The sequence below is a fragment of the Suncus etruscus genome, chromosome 11 (assembly GCF_024139225.1).
Source record: "Suncus etruscus isolate mSunEtr1 chromosome 11, mSunEtr1.pri.cur, whole genome shotgun sequence".
NCBI lineage: Eukaryota > Metazoa > Chordata > Mammalia > Eulipotyphla > Soricidae > Suncus > Suncus etruscus.
In genome coordinates this window covers 48,839,868-48,853,921 of record NC_064858.1, presented here as the reverse complement: position 1 = coordinate 48,853,921, position 14,054 = coordinate 48,839,868, and the positions used below count along the sequence as shown (strand labels likewise).

At 39.3% G+C, this 14,054-nt stretch overlaps 1 protein-coding gene across 1 annotated transcript in view; it reads right to left on the bottom strand.

Moving 5' to 3' along the window:
- PLXNC1 (plexin C1) overlaps positions 1-14,054 on the bottom strand; it is a 190,696-nt gene that overhangs the window by 102,172 nt on the left and 74,470 nt on the right. Inside the window, exons 6-9 of the mRNA XM_049782862.1 lie at positions 7,898-8,045; positions 3,978-4,065; positions 1,640-1,742; positions 1,393-1,479 (exon numbers count right to left, since the gene is read on the bottom strand). Of these exons, the coding sequence (XP_049638819.1) occupies positions 1,393-1,479; positions 1,640-1,742; positions 3,978-4,065; positions 7,898-8,045 (426 nt within the window). The remainder of the gene's footprint in view (positions 1-1,392; positions 1,480-1,639; positions 1,743-3,977; positions 4,066-7,897; positions 8,046-14,054) is intronic.

Here is a 14,054-nt window from a genome sequence, read left to right as displayed (position 1 = left end):
CTCTGCACTATTAAGAAAAGTTTTGCTCCTTGAGATGAGGTATGAACTGGGCACTGGGTGTGTCTGGGAGGAGGGGCACAGGGGAGCTACTGTTGAATGGGGATCATGTTTCAGGTAAAAATCTATCAGCAAATAGATGCTACAATGGTTTCACAAGGATGTGAATATCAAAAAACACAACTAAACTAAATAATTAAAAAAAAACATTGTAAGGATGGAAAGGTTTATGCAAACTGTATTTTACCATGATTTTATAAAAGGGGACACAACAACAGTAAGTTGAACTTTTGCTCCCCCAAATATCTCTGCATCTTGATGCATGCTCTGGTTGCATTTTGTCAACCAAAATGAGCAATGCAGCTCATTGTTTAATAGAAGTCAAACACTTTTAGCAAGTCTTGAGATCCAGACACATCAAGGCATTCTAATGCCTTCACTTAACTTCATAATTCATTTTTATTTACATCCCCTTTGCCTGTTTCTTAATCCGCCTAAAGTTACTATCAACTTTTGGGGGGTGATTCAGAATGTACTAGTTATTGAGCTTGGCACTTGATTTTAAATGATAGCAAAGGGGTAAATTAAAGGCGCAGATTAGCCAGTAAATAGAAAATTGAGCCAAATAAAATGTCATTTTTGATTTTTCTGCTCTTGCTAGACCTGAAAATTAATGAACAACAAGATGCCCCTTTTTCCCTCACCGTACAGTAGATGCTCATTTAACTTGTCAAAGGGATAAAGTCAGGATATATGTACTGTGAGCACCCTTTCTATATTCTGCCTGTACAGTCTCATCCCCTTTCTTTGGAAATATGACTGTTACTTGAGTGTGGTTATTGTTATAAATAAAATAAGAAAAATTTCATGAAAATTATTAAAGCAATCATTTTTGGAAAGTAGAGAAAAATGTCCATGCATTCATGTATTTCAAATAAACTCTTTGTTGGCACTATTAACTGCTGATGCGATCATCTCTACAGAATAGAGAAAACAATCCAGAAAAGAAGTGAGTTGGCATCCTTTGTATACCTCTGCCCCCCCAAAAATGCAATTATTTTATGTGGCTCCAGTTTGCCTCTCCTCAGAGTTGTATGCTGCACTCCCTTGGACCACTCTACTAGCGAGCCACAAAGTCACCTTTACAATTTTACTCCTTCTGGAACATCATTTTTCATAATTACAGAGTTTTAATTTCTTTTATGTGAAAGTGCAGTCTTTGATGCATTGAGCCAATTAAATGAAACTGCTTTTAAAACGAAAGGTAAAAAAAAAAGAGGGGGAATTCTGGTAGAAAGTGAAACAGGGAAATTTTCAAAGATACCTAAAATAGTAGAAGCCATAAAAGTCACAAAGGGGGGTTTCTTCCATTTTCAATAACATATAGGGACTTACCTTTAAGCCCAGGCCGGTCCTGTTATTCTTACTTTCCTTCACTTGTCCTCCTGCTGGGGTCTTCTCCACAGCAGCTGGACAGAACTCCTGAAAGGAAAAACATCCCTTAAACACCCCACCACCACCACTTCAGTGGGCACTTCAGCTTCAAACAAACGCAAAAGGTGAGTGGAAAGGAGATGGTCCCAAACATCTGTTTTTAGCAAAACTCTGTGAGACTTCCCCCTTCCTCCAAACGCCACTTTACCTGGTTCCACTTGTAGTCAGAGGGCTCACATCTGGTGAAGGGGTGGATACACTTTCTCTCACTCTTGCACCAAGCACAGCCCATCCCAGTACAGACAGAGCAACTGGCAACATGGAAAACTGGTGTTAGTCCTTCAGGAGGAAGGGATCATATGAATTGCAGGCTCCCTCAAGGCTGGGGTGTGCAGGCGCTCAGGAGACAACCTTGCCTGACAGGACAGGGTGGGGAGATGGGGGAGCAAACTCAGGCCTCTAAAGCTGGGGCAGTTGGTGTCATGATTTGCATCTGATCCTGGCACTTCTGGGGCTTTTTGGAGCCATCATTGCACCTGCTGGGGTGTTGCCATGGAGACCTGAGGCTGGGGTTACCTGCTGCATTGTCAGCTAACAGGAGCCCACTGAATCTCTCTGCGTCCGTCTGGTGTTGCTATTTGTCTTCTTGCAGTGAATTCCCCACTGGAGACTGCTGGTCCCCCCCACCAAAAGAAAACAAAACAGCATCTCTTTTCCACTAGCAACACCCCTTCTCCCTGGACTATCAGTCCTCTATCTCAAGGAGGAACAATCCCCTGCCAAAGAGGTGCCTAGCTAGAGGAAGGAATGGGGGGTGGGTGGGAAGTAGCTGACATTTTGAAAAGCACTCAGAGAATCAGAATTAAAGAAGGGATGACTGAGATGGAAATCAAGGTTTTCTGTTCTTGAGGAAGGGATGACTTATTTTTCTTTTCTTATGAGACTGCCTCCTTACCCCCTGCCCTGCTTCCTAAATAAATCTATCTTCAAAAAAGGATAAGGAAACAGAGGTTTTATTTCTGACAACCAATTCTATGGAGAGGGAGAGGGACCTGCTTAGGGAGGGGGGGCACTGTTTGCATTTCAGTACTTCTCAGAAAATTCAGCCAAGAACCTTTAAGATAGCTTTTAGGCCCACACAATGAGATCTTTGAATGGAGAGTTTGTCTTCTGAGTGTCCAGAGGTAGGTCTGCCATGTTTGTTCCCTTGTTCATCCCTTAGATATGATGAGGAACCTCAGGGATTTTCTAACTAGTAGCAATGCCCCTTCTCCCTCCTACCCCCAGGAAAGAACTCTCTGGGTACTGAGGGCTGAGATCTGCTTCTTCAAGACTTTCTGGTGGGACCTGAGGCCAGTCTGGCCTTTAAAACTGGGTATGGAGGGACCAGAGAGATAGCATGGAGGTAAGGCGTTTGCCTTTCATGCAGGAGGTCATCGGTTCGAATCCCGGCGTCCCATATGGTTCCCCGTGCCTGCCAGGAACAATTTCTGAGCCTGGAGCCAGGAATAATCCCTGAGCACTGCCGGGTGTGACCCAAAAACCACAAAAAAAAAAAAAAAAAAAAAAAAAAAAAACTGGGTATGGAGGGATCTGCAGATGGACATCACTTTGAATTTCTCTTGAAGCTAGAAAACTTTAATTCTTTTCTCTTTCCACCCCATTTTTTTGTGGGCTACCATGGCTTTTAGTGTCCAGTTTGACATTAGATCCTCTAATGGATCCAGTCTATTTATTAGAAATTACAGAACTCAGGCCCAGTTTACCAGGGCCAGCTCAGAAGAAGAATTTTGGAAACTACCATTGTCGTGGTTGTAAAGTCTGGGTTGCCTCAGTTTCAAGTCTAAATTCAGATTCCCCACAGAAACAATGGGTGCAGGAGGGGCCTGAAGAGCTCCCATTTGCTGCTCCTGTGGTGAGCAGTCATTCACACCACTGAAAGAACTAGAGAATCCTGAATGAGCCAGCTTCCCATTGTTTCCATGGGAACTCCAACTTCATCTCCCACAGCAGATTCAGACATCTGAGGAGCCCATTTCCTCTCCTCAGCATTTCATAAGAGGTGGTGTTAGCTCAGGGCCACCTACTTCTACAGGGCCAAGGAGGAAAGAGATGAACATATTCCTTAGATCAAGCCTTCATCTTCTTCCTCTCCTTGATATGCTTTTGCCTGGTTACTCCATTACATCCTCCCCTCTTTGAGTCAAATTTCCCAAACTATTCTGGGCATAGCAGAAGCCCACCACACCCATCTGCTAAACTTTTAGGGACCCCCTCAGCCTGGCAGGAAGTGTATTTCCCTACTAGTGAAATGACTTAAGAACAGTGGATTGGCATTTAAGCAGCTCCCCATTACTCATGAGGGCTTGAATGAGTTAGCTGAGCTTATGAGCTTCAAGGCTCTCCTCTCTCCTGTTAGACCACACTCCACTAGGCACTTGCGGAAGTCCTGTTCCACAAAAGAATTCTTTTGGAATCAAGGGAGCAGGGCAACAAAATAAATGAAGACCAACGAGAGAATATTTAAATTTCAAATAAAATCTTACTCTCGTATTGATGAGCAGTTGGTGAAGTCAAATCTTTTTGATAAATGCCAAGAACCAAAGGAGAACATCATGTTGACAACTAGAACATCTGGAGTAAAAGGGGAAAACAAAGTCATTTACAGCACATCCCACCAGCACCATGCAAAGCTGTAAACGCAAGAAAGTAAATATTTTTGCTTCATCTGCAGAGAGAAAGAGAGAGAAAATGCATGTGAGAAAAAGAAAAGGTGTGAGAGTGTATGTGAGAATGTGTGTTGAGTGGGGGGGGAGGAAAGAGTATATGTGAGCATGTCTGAAAGTGAGTGTATAGGGTGAAAAAGCTTTATGTGTGTGAGGGAGTGTTTGAGAGTATATGTGTGTGTAAAAGAGAGAGAAAGAGAGAGAGAGAGAGAGAGAGAATGTGTGTGGAAAACGTCCTTATGAATGTGTAGGAGAAAAATTGTGTCTGTGTGAGAGAGAGGGTTTGGGGTGCCAGGTGTTCCATAGCATTTTCATCCGTTTGTAGCTCCCTCCCTCTGGGCTTCTTACAAGAGGCAGTCCAAGTGCACAGCACAAGCCTCCAACATACAAGGGCCCACCTTGAATGTCAAGTCTCCCACGTCTACTCACTAGGAAAAATAGCTATTTTACAGGCCATTTCCATCTCATGCTCTCCCTGGGATCACTGTCTTTTTATAATTGGCCGTGACTTTATAATAAAACAAGTCACTAAGCAAGAAGTGCCTGGCATTTGATATCCAGGATGTTCACAAGAAAATCCTGTATCTTCTGAAAAATCCACACCACCAAGCCCACCCTAACAAACACAAAACGGTCTGTGGTCCAGTAGCTGGCCATGTTCTTCTTGGAATCAAAAGTCACCAAACCCAGGATGAAGACTGTCTTTCTATTTGCAATCCTATCCTCACTTATTCTCCCCAGAGAATAAAGTACAAAGATTAAAAATTACAAATTCAGATCAAAGCAATGGAGTATTCCTCTATCTGTGATGCTCCAACTCCATATCAGAGAGAATGATAATAATATATAGATTTTAAAACCCAAATTTTTCCGTCTTCTGACTCAGCCAGCCTGGAATGGTCCAGGAGCCTGAATAGAGAGAATAGACAATTCTTTAAAAAACAAAACGAAAACAAAGTCTTGGGGCAGAGCAATAGCACAATATGTAAGGTGCTTGCCATATATATGGCACAGATGGGTTCAATCCCCAGCATCTTATATGGTCCCCCCAGCATTGCTAGTAGATTCCCAAGTGCAGGAGTAAGCCCTGACTATTGTTAGGTGTATGACTCTCCCACCCACACCTCAAAAAAAAATCAAAGTCTTTACATGGTCAATAAGAATGTGATCTAATGCTGTTGACACACCTCAATTCCTGACTAAAATGTTTTTAGTAGGAGATCCCTAAAGTCTGAAAGCCCTTAGTAAAAGTAGCTTCTCAGGCCAGGTGACAGTCAGTCATTAGAGCACAGGCCTAGCATGTGCCAGACCTGGGTTTGATTCCAGGCACAATGATCTTCTAATCATTGCCAACTACAGCCTGTAGGTCCTGAGCACTTTGAGGGTGCTCCAGGTATCCTCAGCATCCAAGGACCCAAACAGCATCATATATTTGTAACCTTTAATTAAACTGAAAACTTGGTTTGCCCAGAATCACTGGTGTGGCACCAAGACTCCTAGGCACAAACAGGGAGAATTCATCCACTCACCTCCTGGCCTAAAGTGGGAACTATCCAAAATTATTTCAAAGATGAGGTGGTCTAGGAGACTTGCATCATTTTATCTGCTTATTTGGGCCACACTCAGATGTGCTTAGGGCACATACTCCTGGCTATGCTCAAGAGTGACAACCTGACAGTACTCAGGGGATAGTATGAAATACCAGGGATTTGAACTGGGGCTGGCAGATGTAAGGCAAGTGACTTAATCTCTATAATGTTTCCCAGTCCCTGGTATTATATTTAAATAAGAGCCTTTGAGCACATTGCTTGATGAGTGTTTATACAAGAATCACAAAGACAGTAAGCATCTGGGGACTCAGTGACAAACAAATCCGTAAAAATCTACAGGTGCCTGACAATGATGATGAGCAAATGTTCTTTTCAAAGTATCAGTTATGCACCACAAATGATTGGGAAATGAGAATGTAAGGTCTCTTCTCTAGATTTACTTTTGTTCTGAACGTGAGAAAATACAATAATGACAGCACAGTTAAGGAGGCAATGCATGCTTTGAGTTCTCTACAGCAGCTATGTATCATGATTAGGGTACCTATGTCAGACAAGAGAGTGTTAGCATGAGAAAGACAATTAGGACAAAATCTGGCCAAGCTTGAAGAAAAAGGTGACTTTCTTTCAATGTTTTAAGATGGTTCTATGCCAGACTCAAGTCTGGCAATGGCTGTTAGTTGGCTGAATCAAGAGATTCAGAAAATAAAGAGATTAGGAATGGAGGGTTTTTTGTTTTGTTTTGTTTTGTTTTGTTTTGTTGTTGTTGTTGTTTTATGTCTGCTCCTAATGCACAAGGCAAAGAACAGACAAAAGGTGACTATAATTTATGGAAGCTCTAAAATCAGCCAACTAGCTTTATAAGGTGAACTCAAATACTTTAAAAGCATATTTTATAGGTGCATTTTAATGGCCAAAATTAACTAGAAGCATAACACAAAGCTTGAATAGTGTAGACAACGTAAAGTGGAAAATTAAAAAAAAATTTCTGAGTAATTCAGATCCAAACAGCCACTATGGGCACAGAGGCTAAGAGGCATTGTGAAGTTCTGGCCTGGCATATTTCATTCCCTTTGAGGGACCTGAAATAGACTGAAAGCCAAGTCATATCACAAAATCTAGCTCCATCATTACATTCACTCACTCTGAGTCCTACACCTTTAATTCAACTCTTCTTTTGTCTTTCTTACCTCCAAGTGATTTGTCAGTGATCCATCACTCAACCTTGTCATCCCCCAATCTTCACTGGAACCCACCCACTTCTCTCTAGCCCCATCAGTCTTGACTTACATCCCTGCCACAATGTCCATCTGATCTACTAGGATTCTCATTTCTCTAGCCTGTTCTCTGTTTACAGAATTACTCATTCATTCTTTCACCAAAGTTGATTGTAAATTATCATTCCAGGCCTGCTATGGTATTCATTTTCCACCCCGTTGCTCTGTACCTACCCCTACCCCATTTACCTGAGCCCTCCAGATCTTTTAGCTCTTCAACATCTTTTCTCTCTTGGTCTGACAGATAGATCCTGGCCTAAAACACTCTTCCCAATCTTCTTGATATGGGCCCAACCCTTCCCATCTACCAGAAAGCTCTTTTTAACTGCTCACCCACCTGCCACACACACTCAGAAGCTCTTCTCAAGAGTGTCCTCTGGGATACTACATCCCCTACCTGAGACAATGGCACTTGTTTCTATCTCCAGAGGCTAGGAACTCCACACAGAAGGATCAGGAGATTTGGTCACTGGATTCCCAGCACCCAGTTCTGCACCCTGCACATAGCAGCTGTTAACTGCACACTGCCTGTGTGACTAAATGAATGTGACAAGCTTCAGTGGACCCATTCAGAAATGGGTCCAATCTGTCCTCATCTATCTCACAGGACCATCCCTAGTTCTTTAGATCTCTAAATTCCCTAAATTCTTTGGGAAAGGTCTGCTCTGTATTGTTGCTTTATTTTACTCCCCTTACCCTCCTCAGTGGGGTCCTGTCCTCCAGAGATAAGGGAAAGCAAAAGTTAAGCATGGTCATGAGGAGGGACAGAAGGAACAGGAATCCAAGAGTGGGCTATTCAGAGTCTCTGTCATGAATGGGCTTCCATGGAATCTGTTCTCAGCAAGGTCTCTGGTCTCCTGGCTTTCTCACAGAAACTAAGAAGTACATTTAGTACAGACACCGGAAGTGCACTTACCTTTGTAGATAGGCCTGGTGAGGATACTGCAGGTACAGTTTCCGTGGGGTGGGCTCCTCTCCTTACACAGCTCCCTGCCTGTGTCCATGTTCTTTATTGTGCACTCTGAGTGTCTGGGAGAGAAGTTTCCCACCACAGCCACAGTAGTCTGGGTGTGAAGAAGATATGAGAATCAAACCATCATTTCATGCCTTTTTTTTTACCCATTCTAGAGCCTCACTCCAACTCCCCCTCTGATCTGCCACAGAAGAGAATTTTTGAAGATGGTGATGTCAAGAAAAGATGTTTTACTGGCTATTTGCTTTGCTTTTGTGAAGAAAATAGTCATATTCGCAGACCACAATTCTGCTTGGTGCATGTTTTTCTTATCAATCTTAAGGAGCTCTCTGTGCAATGTAGATAAAAATCCTTATCTATCATATTCCTGACACTTTCTTCTAATCTACTGTTTGTCTTGCAACTTTTGTGTGTGGTACTTTTACTTCATAGGATATATATTTATATAAAATAATTTAATAAAGAATTTTTTATCTTTGTTATTAAGGCTTTTCCAATCTCCAGCTGAAAGACAAATATCAAATTGTTCCACTACCTTGATTGTTTTATTTTTTAAACTTGTATCTTAAATTCATCTGGAAGTTAATCTTATCTATAGTGTGAGATAAGGGAATAACTTAATTTTTATCCAGTTGCTTAATCAGTTATGTCATAGTCACTTACTAAAAGCAAAAACAAAACCCTTCTTTTCCTATTGAACCAAATACCATTTTCACGTATATTAAACTATCATATATCTGAAATCTATTTCCAAATTCTGCTTCATTCCAATTACTATTGATCTACATTTACTTCAATGTCATCAAGTTTTTACTACTGCAACTTTAAATACATTCAATATCTGATAAGGCAAACCTGTCATCATTTATCTTTATTTTCATATCATTTCCTAAACATTACAGTTCTATAAGAACTTGAAAGTCATTTTCTCCAAAGACAGTAAGGAGACTTTGAGCACAAATGAAATAGTTTTGCATTACTTAATACCTGAAACTTGCATTAATGTTAGGATAATTTATTAATGTCTTCATGTTACATTTCCATTTGAAAACACATTTTTTTCTTCCTTTTGTTTCTCTTTAGGGTTCACTTAAAAAGGGAAACTTTAATTTCCCAGGTTTTAATATACTTTGTCATCTCTATTTCTTATTGTAATGTTATTAGAGTGAAGAAGGTAGACTGTGAAATCAGCAATCTTAAACTTAGTTATAGTTTTGTTCATGTCGAGCAGATAATTGAGGGGGTGGGGTGGAGACAGGGGATTAGTATATGTGTGTACAAAAGGGGGCACAGAAAGAAAAGCTTCAGGTTTCTACCAAAGTAGCCCCTCTACCTGCTCCCATCCCTACACCACAATGAATTAACTAAAGAAACAATTCTCCTGGTAAAAACTAAAGTTAAGGGGGCTACCTTGCCAATGGCTGACACTTTCTGCATTGGGTACATGAAAAGTGGGTGGTGGGGGGAGTTGAGCTTCGTGCTTTTGGAAGCCTGGAGTAGAGGAGACAGAAGTAGCTGGGACAGGGTCATAGACCCAGACAGCCTGAAAACTATCTTCCTTTCAAGCTCAGGAGCATCCATCTAGACTTTCACCTGCCAGCTAAGACTCTACCTCTAAAAAGCTGCTAAGTCTGTCTTATTCCTGGAAAATAAATACCTCCAACTTTCTATTTAACAAATATATTTATGGGCCACAGAATCATGTAAGAAGGAGGCAAGTTCACTTTAATTAGACAGAAGTCCCACCACATCCCTGGGACTTGAATCCAACAAGTCCTGCTAGTGAGTTTAGTTCCAAAATAGCTGAACTCACTCATTCTGCTCTGCTTCAACCCAGCATTTACTACCTTGGTCATGTATCTTGGCACAAGATCATATGATTATATCAAATAGTATCATGTATACACTGTCTTAAATTCATTTCACTCTTCAAACATTATAATAAAAGTATCAGATATTTTTTCCAATCCTATTTTCATCATTTTACATTTTACACATTTTCTTTCAGTTCTCACATGCCCATTTTTATATAACTTTGTCACTTCATTCATCTATGTCATAAATATTTATTAAGCCCTTGGGGGTTAAGTAAGGTACTTGTCTTGCTTGCAGCTGACCCATGTTGGATCATTGGCTCCCTCTATGTCCCCTGAACACTGTCAAGTGTGATCCCTGAGTGCAGCATCATGTGTGAGTCCAGAGCACTGCTGGCTATGGACTGAAAATAAACAAAAGAAAAATCAAGCCCTTAGCTGCCAACTACTACACAATTCTTGAGCAAACCCATTACAGTTACTGACCTCCATAAGCTTATAATCTAGTAGAAGTATGGAAAATTCCACCAGACTGAAACTGAAAGGCCACACAGTATTGAGATCATTAAGAAATGATAAAGATCTGACTGGCATATAATACAGTAGAAACTGAAAACATCAACAAATGCAGGTCAGGGTTAGATTCAGGGGTCAGATTTGGAACACAGAGGCTAAATAGATAGAGGGTACAATTTACAAAGGTGGAACCTGTTTAGGGTGGAAAACTCAAGATATCCATTGCATTTGCATGATAATCAAGAGAATATGTCAAATTGACGCTGAGCCTAGCACTTAGGAAAGTAACCTGACATGGATTGATAAAGCAGACATGAACATTTGGTCTAAAGGTAATTGAGTGTACACACTAGGTTATGGACAAATATAGAGATAGAAGAAAGGGAAAGTCAAGATGGAGCCTGGAACAACTTTCATAGGTAGACTGGAGTAAAGGAAGAGAGGCCCAATGAGAGGATGTAACATTGAAGGCAAGTGGGGGAAAGGGCTTCAAAATCTGCCAATAAGCCAAGAAGGGGACTTATTATCTAGTATTGTTTACTAAAAGGGCTCTGTGGATTCACTAATGACTCACCAAAATCAGGGTAGGGGTGAGGCGGAAGAAGTTCAAGTTAGAAGTCAGCCAGTATTTTTCAATTTAGAGGAAGGAGAGGGTAGCTGAAGATTTTCTGCTTTTATTTTGTTGAGTTTTTGTTTTGTTTTTATCACTTTAGGTTTCCTGTAAGTTTTGTTAAATAGTTGAAGACTTGATTTAATAAACCCATCAAAGAAATCTTTGTCAAATGGGATTCTTTCTTGAACTAAGCTTGACCAGGAGGAAAGAAATGAAACCAAGGATCAGATGAGATAGAAAATAGCACAGGAGTAGGGCGTTTGCTTTGCATGTGATCAACCTGGGATGACCAGGGGTTTGTTTCCTTGCATCCTATATGGTCCCCTGAGCCTGCCAGGGTGATTTTTGAGCACAGAGCCAGGAGTAACCCCTGAGCACCACCGGGCGTGGCCCCAAAACAAAAAACAAAAATATGAATGTCAGTTAGCTATCAATGTTCATAGCTATCACTGTCCTTCTGCTTAGAACAGAAAGTCAATATGATTTATTTCATTTAACAACTCCCTTATTGCTCTGCAATTTGCAGGTTTAAAATCCATAAAAGCTCCTACAATAGGATCTGCTCGCTAATAGAGTTTGAGCATTCAAGTTACTCCTTCAGAATTCTAAGTCTAGAATCAGTACTTCAAACAGTCGACTTCTCACAATTTTTGAAATATCTCTCTGAATTGCTTCCCAGAAAAGTTCTACTAGGCCAGAGATGCAGCTCAATGGTAGAACACATGGCCTCACATTAATGAGGCCCTGGGTTCAATCCCCAAAACTATAAGCAATAACAAGGCTGTGCTAATTGGATTTTGCAGATGTCATTTTCACTTTAATTTGCATTTATTTGAGAATTGAAGAAGTTGAATGTATTATCTATGTCCAATAGTCTAACCTTATCTTTGTGGGAATATATAATTTTGCATGCTTATTTCTGGTATATGTATCCTTTTTAATTCCTACTAGTCTTGATTTCTTACAATTAATACTCATCTATTGCAATTGTTGTCCTAAAGTAGGTATAATAGTTATCTATTCTTTTGTGTGTAGATATTTTAAAAAGTAAATCAATATAAAAATATTCTTTTAGTTATTATGTGGCATATTGCCACAGCACTAAAAACTTTATACTTCTAAATGACCTAATTCTCAAGTATATTTTCAGTTAGTGTTTTATAACAGTTTCTTAATTAGTCAAATTATAATTTTATATTTAACATAAAGTATGACTTAAATTGTTTCTATATTGTAAGCCAGTTATTTTGGCACCATTATAAAAATGTTTTATCCTTTTAGCTTTTTCGGTATGGGGCCACATCTGGTCATGCTCAGGGATTACACCTGATTCTGCAGTCAGTAACTATTCTGGTGGTATTTGGGTACTGGCTGTATACAAAGAAAGTACCCTACATGCTGTTCTCTCTCTCTCTCTCTCTCTCTCTCTCTGGCCCCTAAAATAATTTTATTGATTTATTTATTTTATATCTCTGATACTTAAAATTTTCAAACCTATTCTATTTTATTCCATGCATCTGTATGTGATTTTTAAAACAATCAGTGGCTCAATTTTTGCCCTCTTTCAATAATATGTATATAGCCTTTTTTAGTTTCTTTGCCTTTTTATAAAGGTAGAAGTAGTTTGGACCCACACCTAGAGGTGCTCATAGATCCTTCCTGGTTTTGTTCTCATCAGTGACCTCTGTTGGTTCTCCAAGAATCAGATCCAGTGGTAGGGATAGAACCTGAGTTGATTGCAATGCAAGGCACCTTTCCTAATCCTATCCTATCTGTCCTGTCATATTGTCCCTTAATATTCTTTATTTTGGACATTGTTGTTGTGCATTTCATATTATTCAAAGTGAATTTTCTATCAATTTAAAAAGAAACTATTCAAAATATCATTGAGATTGATAAAATATCATGGATTGAGAAAAAAGTGTAATTTTTATAACTTGGCACCAAGAGATATAGTATATGTCTGCAAATGTTAAGATTGCTTCCATATCTTCCATATCTTCTAGAAAGTATCTGCTATGTTTTGTTTTTATTTTTACTAATCATTACGTTTGATTGGTTTTCTGTTGATAAGGTTTTTCTATTATTAAGTATAAATGCCCTCAGTATATCAGAAACCCCAGTGTCCCTCTATTTGCTATTTGAAAGAATTGTTGAATACAAACAAGCTCTAGAGTCCAAAAAATTAACTGGGGGATGCCTTCAGTATGTATCTCTTAGCAATTATTAATTTTAAATACCACTTATATACTTCATTCTAAGTTTAAGCCCGAGTATCCTGTTGTCTTTAATAAATGGGATCTCTAACAGACAGAGACAATTTTACTACCCATTATTGAAGTTATTGGTATTTAAGTGTTTAAAATGTAAACATGGCATTTTACTTTTACTAACCCGAAACTACGTAAATTTTGTAAATATGTTTTGCTTTTGCAAATCTATCACCTCTTAATATTAGAAAATGATGCTTTTTAATTATTCCAATCCAGCATTTCTACACCTTGTTTCTTATATCAGTGCACCTTGAGAGCAACACTGAATCAATGATTAAGAAATTCCTTGTATCACACTCTGATTTATAAAAAGCATGTTTCCAGTGTTTCTCCTTTAGGAACTATGCTTATTATGAGAAATACTTTTATTCCTGTGCCTTTTCTGCATTTATAAACACATATCATTTTTACTGAATATTAAAATATCTTCATTGATAAATGAGTGTAGTTTTACATAATGCAAAAATAGGATCCTGCCATGCATCCTCTCCTGTTCCACATAGACCTCCTCTGTGTGTGAGTATTGCATTTTTTTGTTTTTCATTTCTTGGCCATCCCTTTTCAATGAATGTATTGGATGAGTACATGTATATAGCTTAGTATTTATTCTTTTATGTGGACCACCTCAAATAAGCTTATGGAAATACACACACATATAAACAGAGGGAGAAATCGTTTTTTAATCATATCAGATAATGTAAAATATATGTAAAAATATATTTCTACATCTTGCTGTTTTTTTACTCAATAAAACCCAAGCAAATACTTCCAGGACAATAGGAATCACTATTTCTAACGCTGAATCTACAGAGAATACTAGAGAGGAAGAGGATGTACTATCTTCTTTTTTTGTTTTGTTTTGTTTTGTTTTTGGGTCACACCCT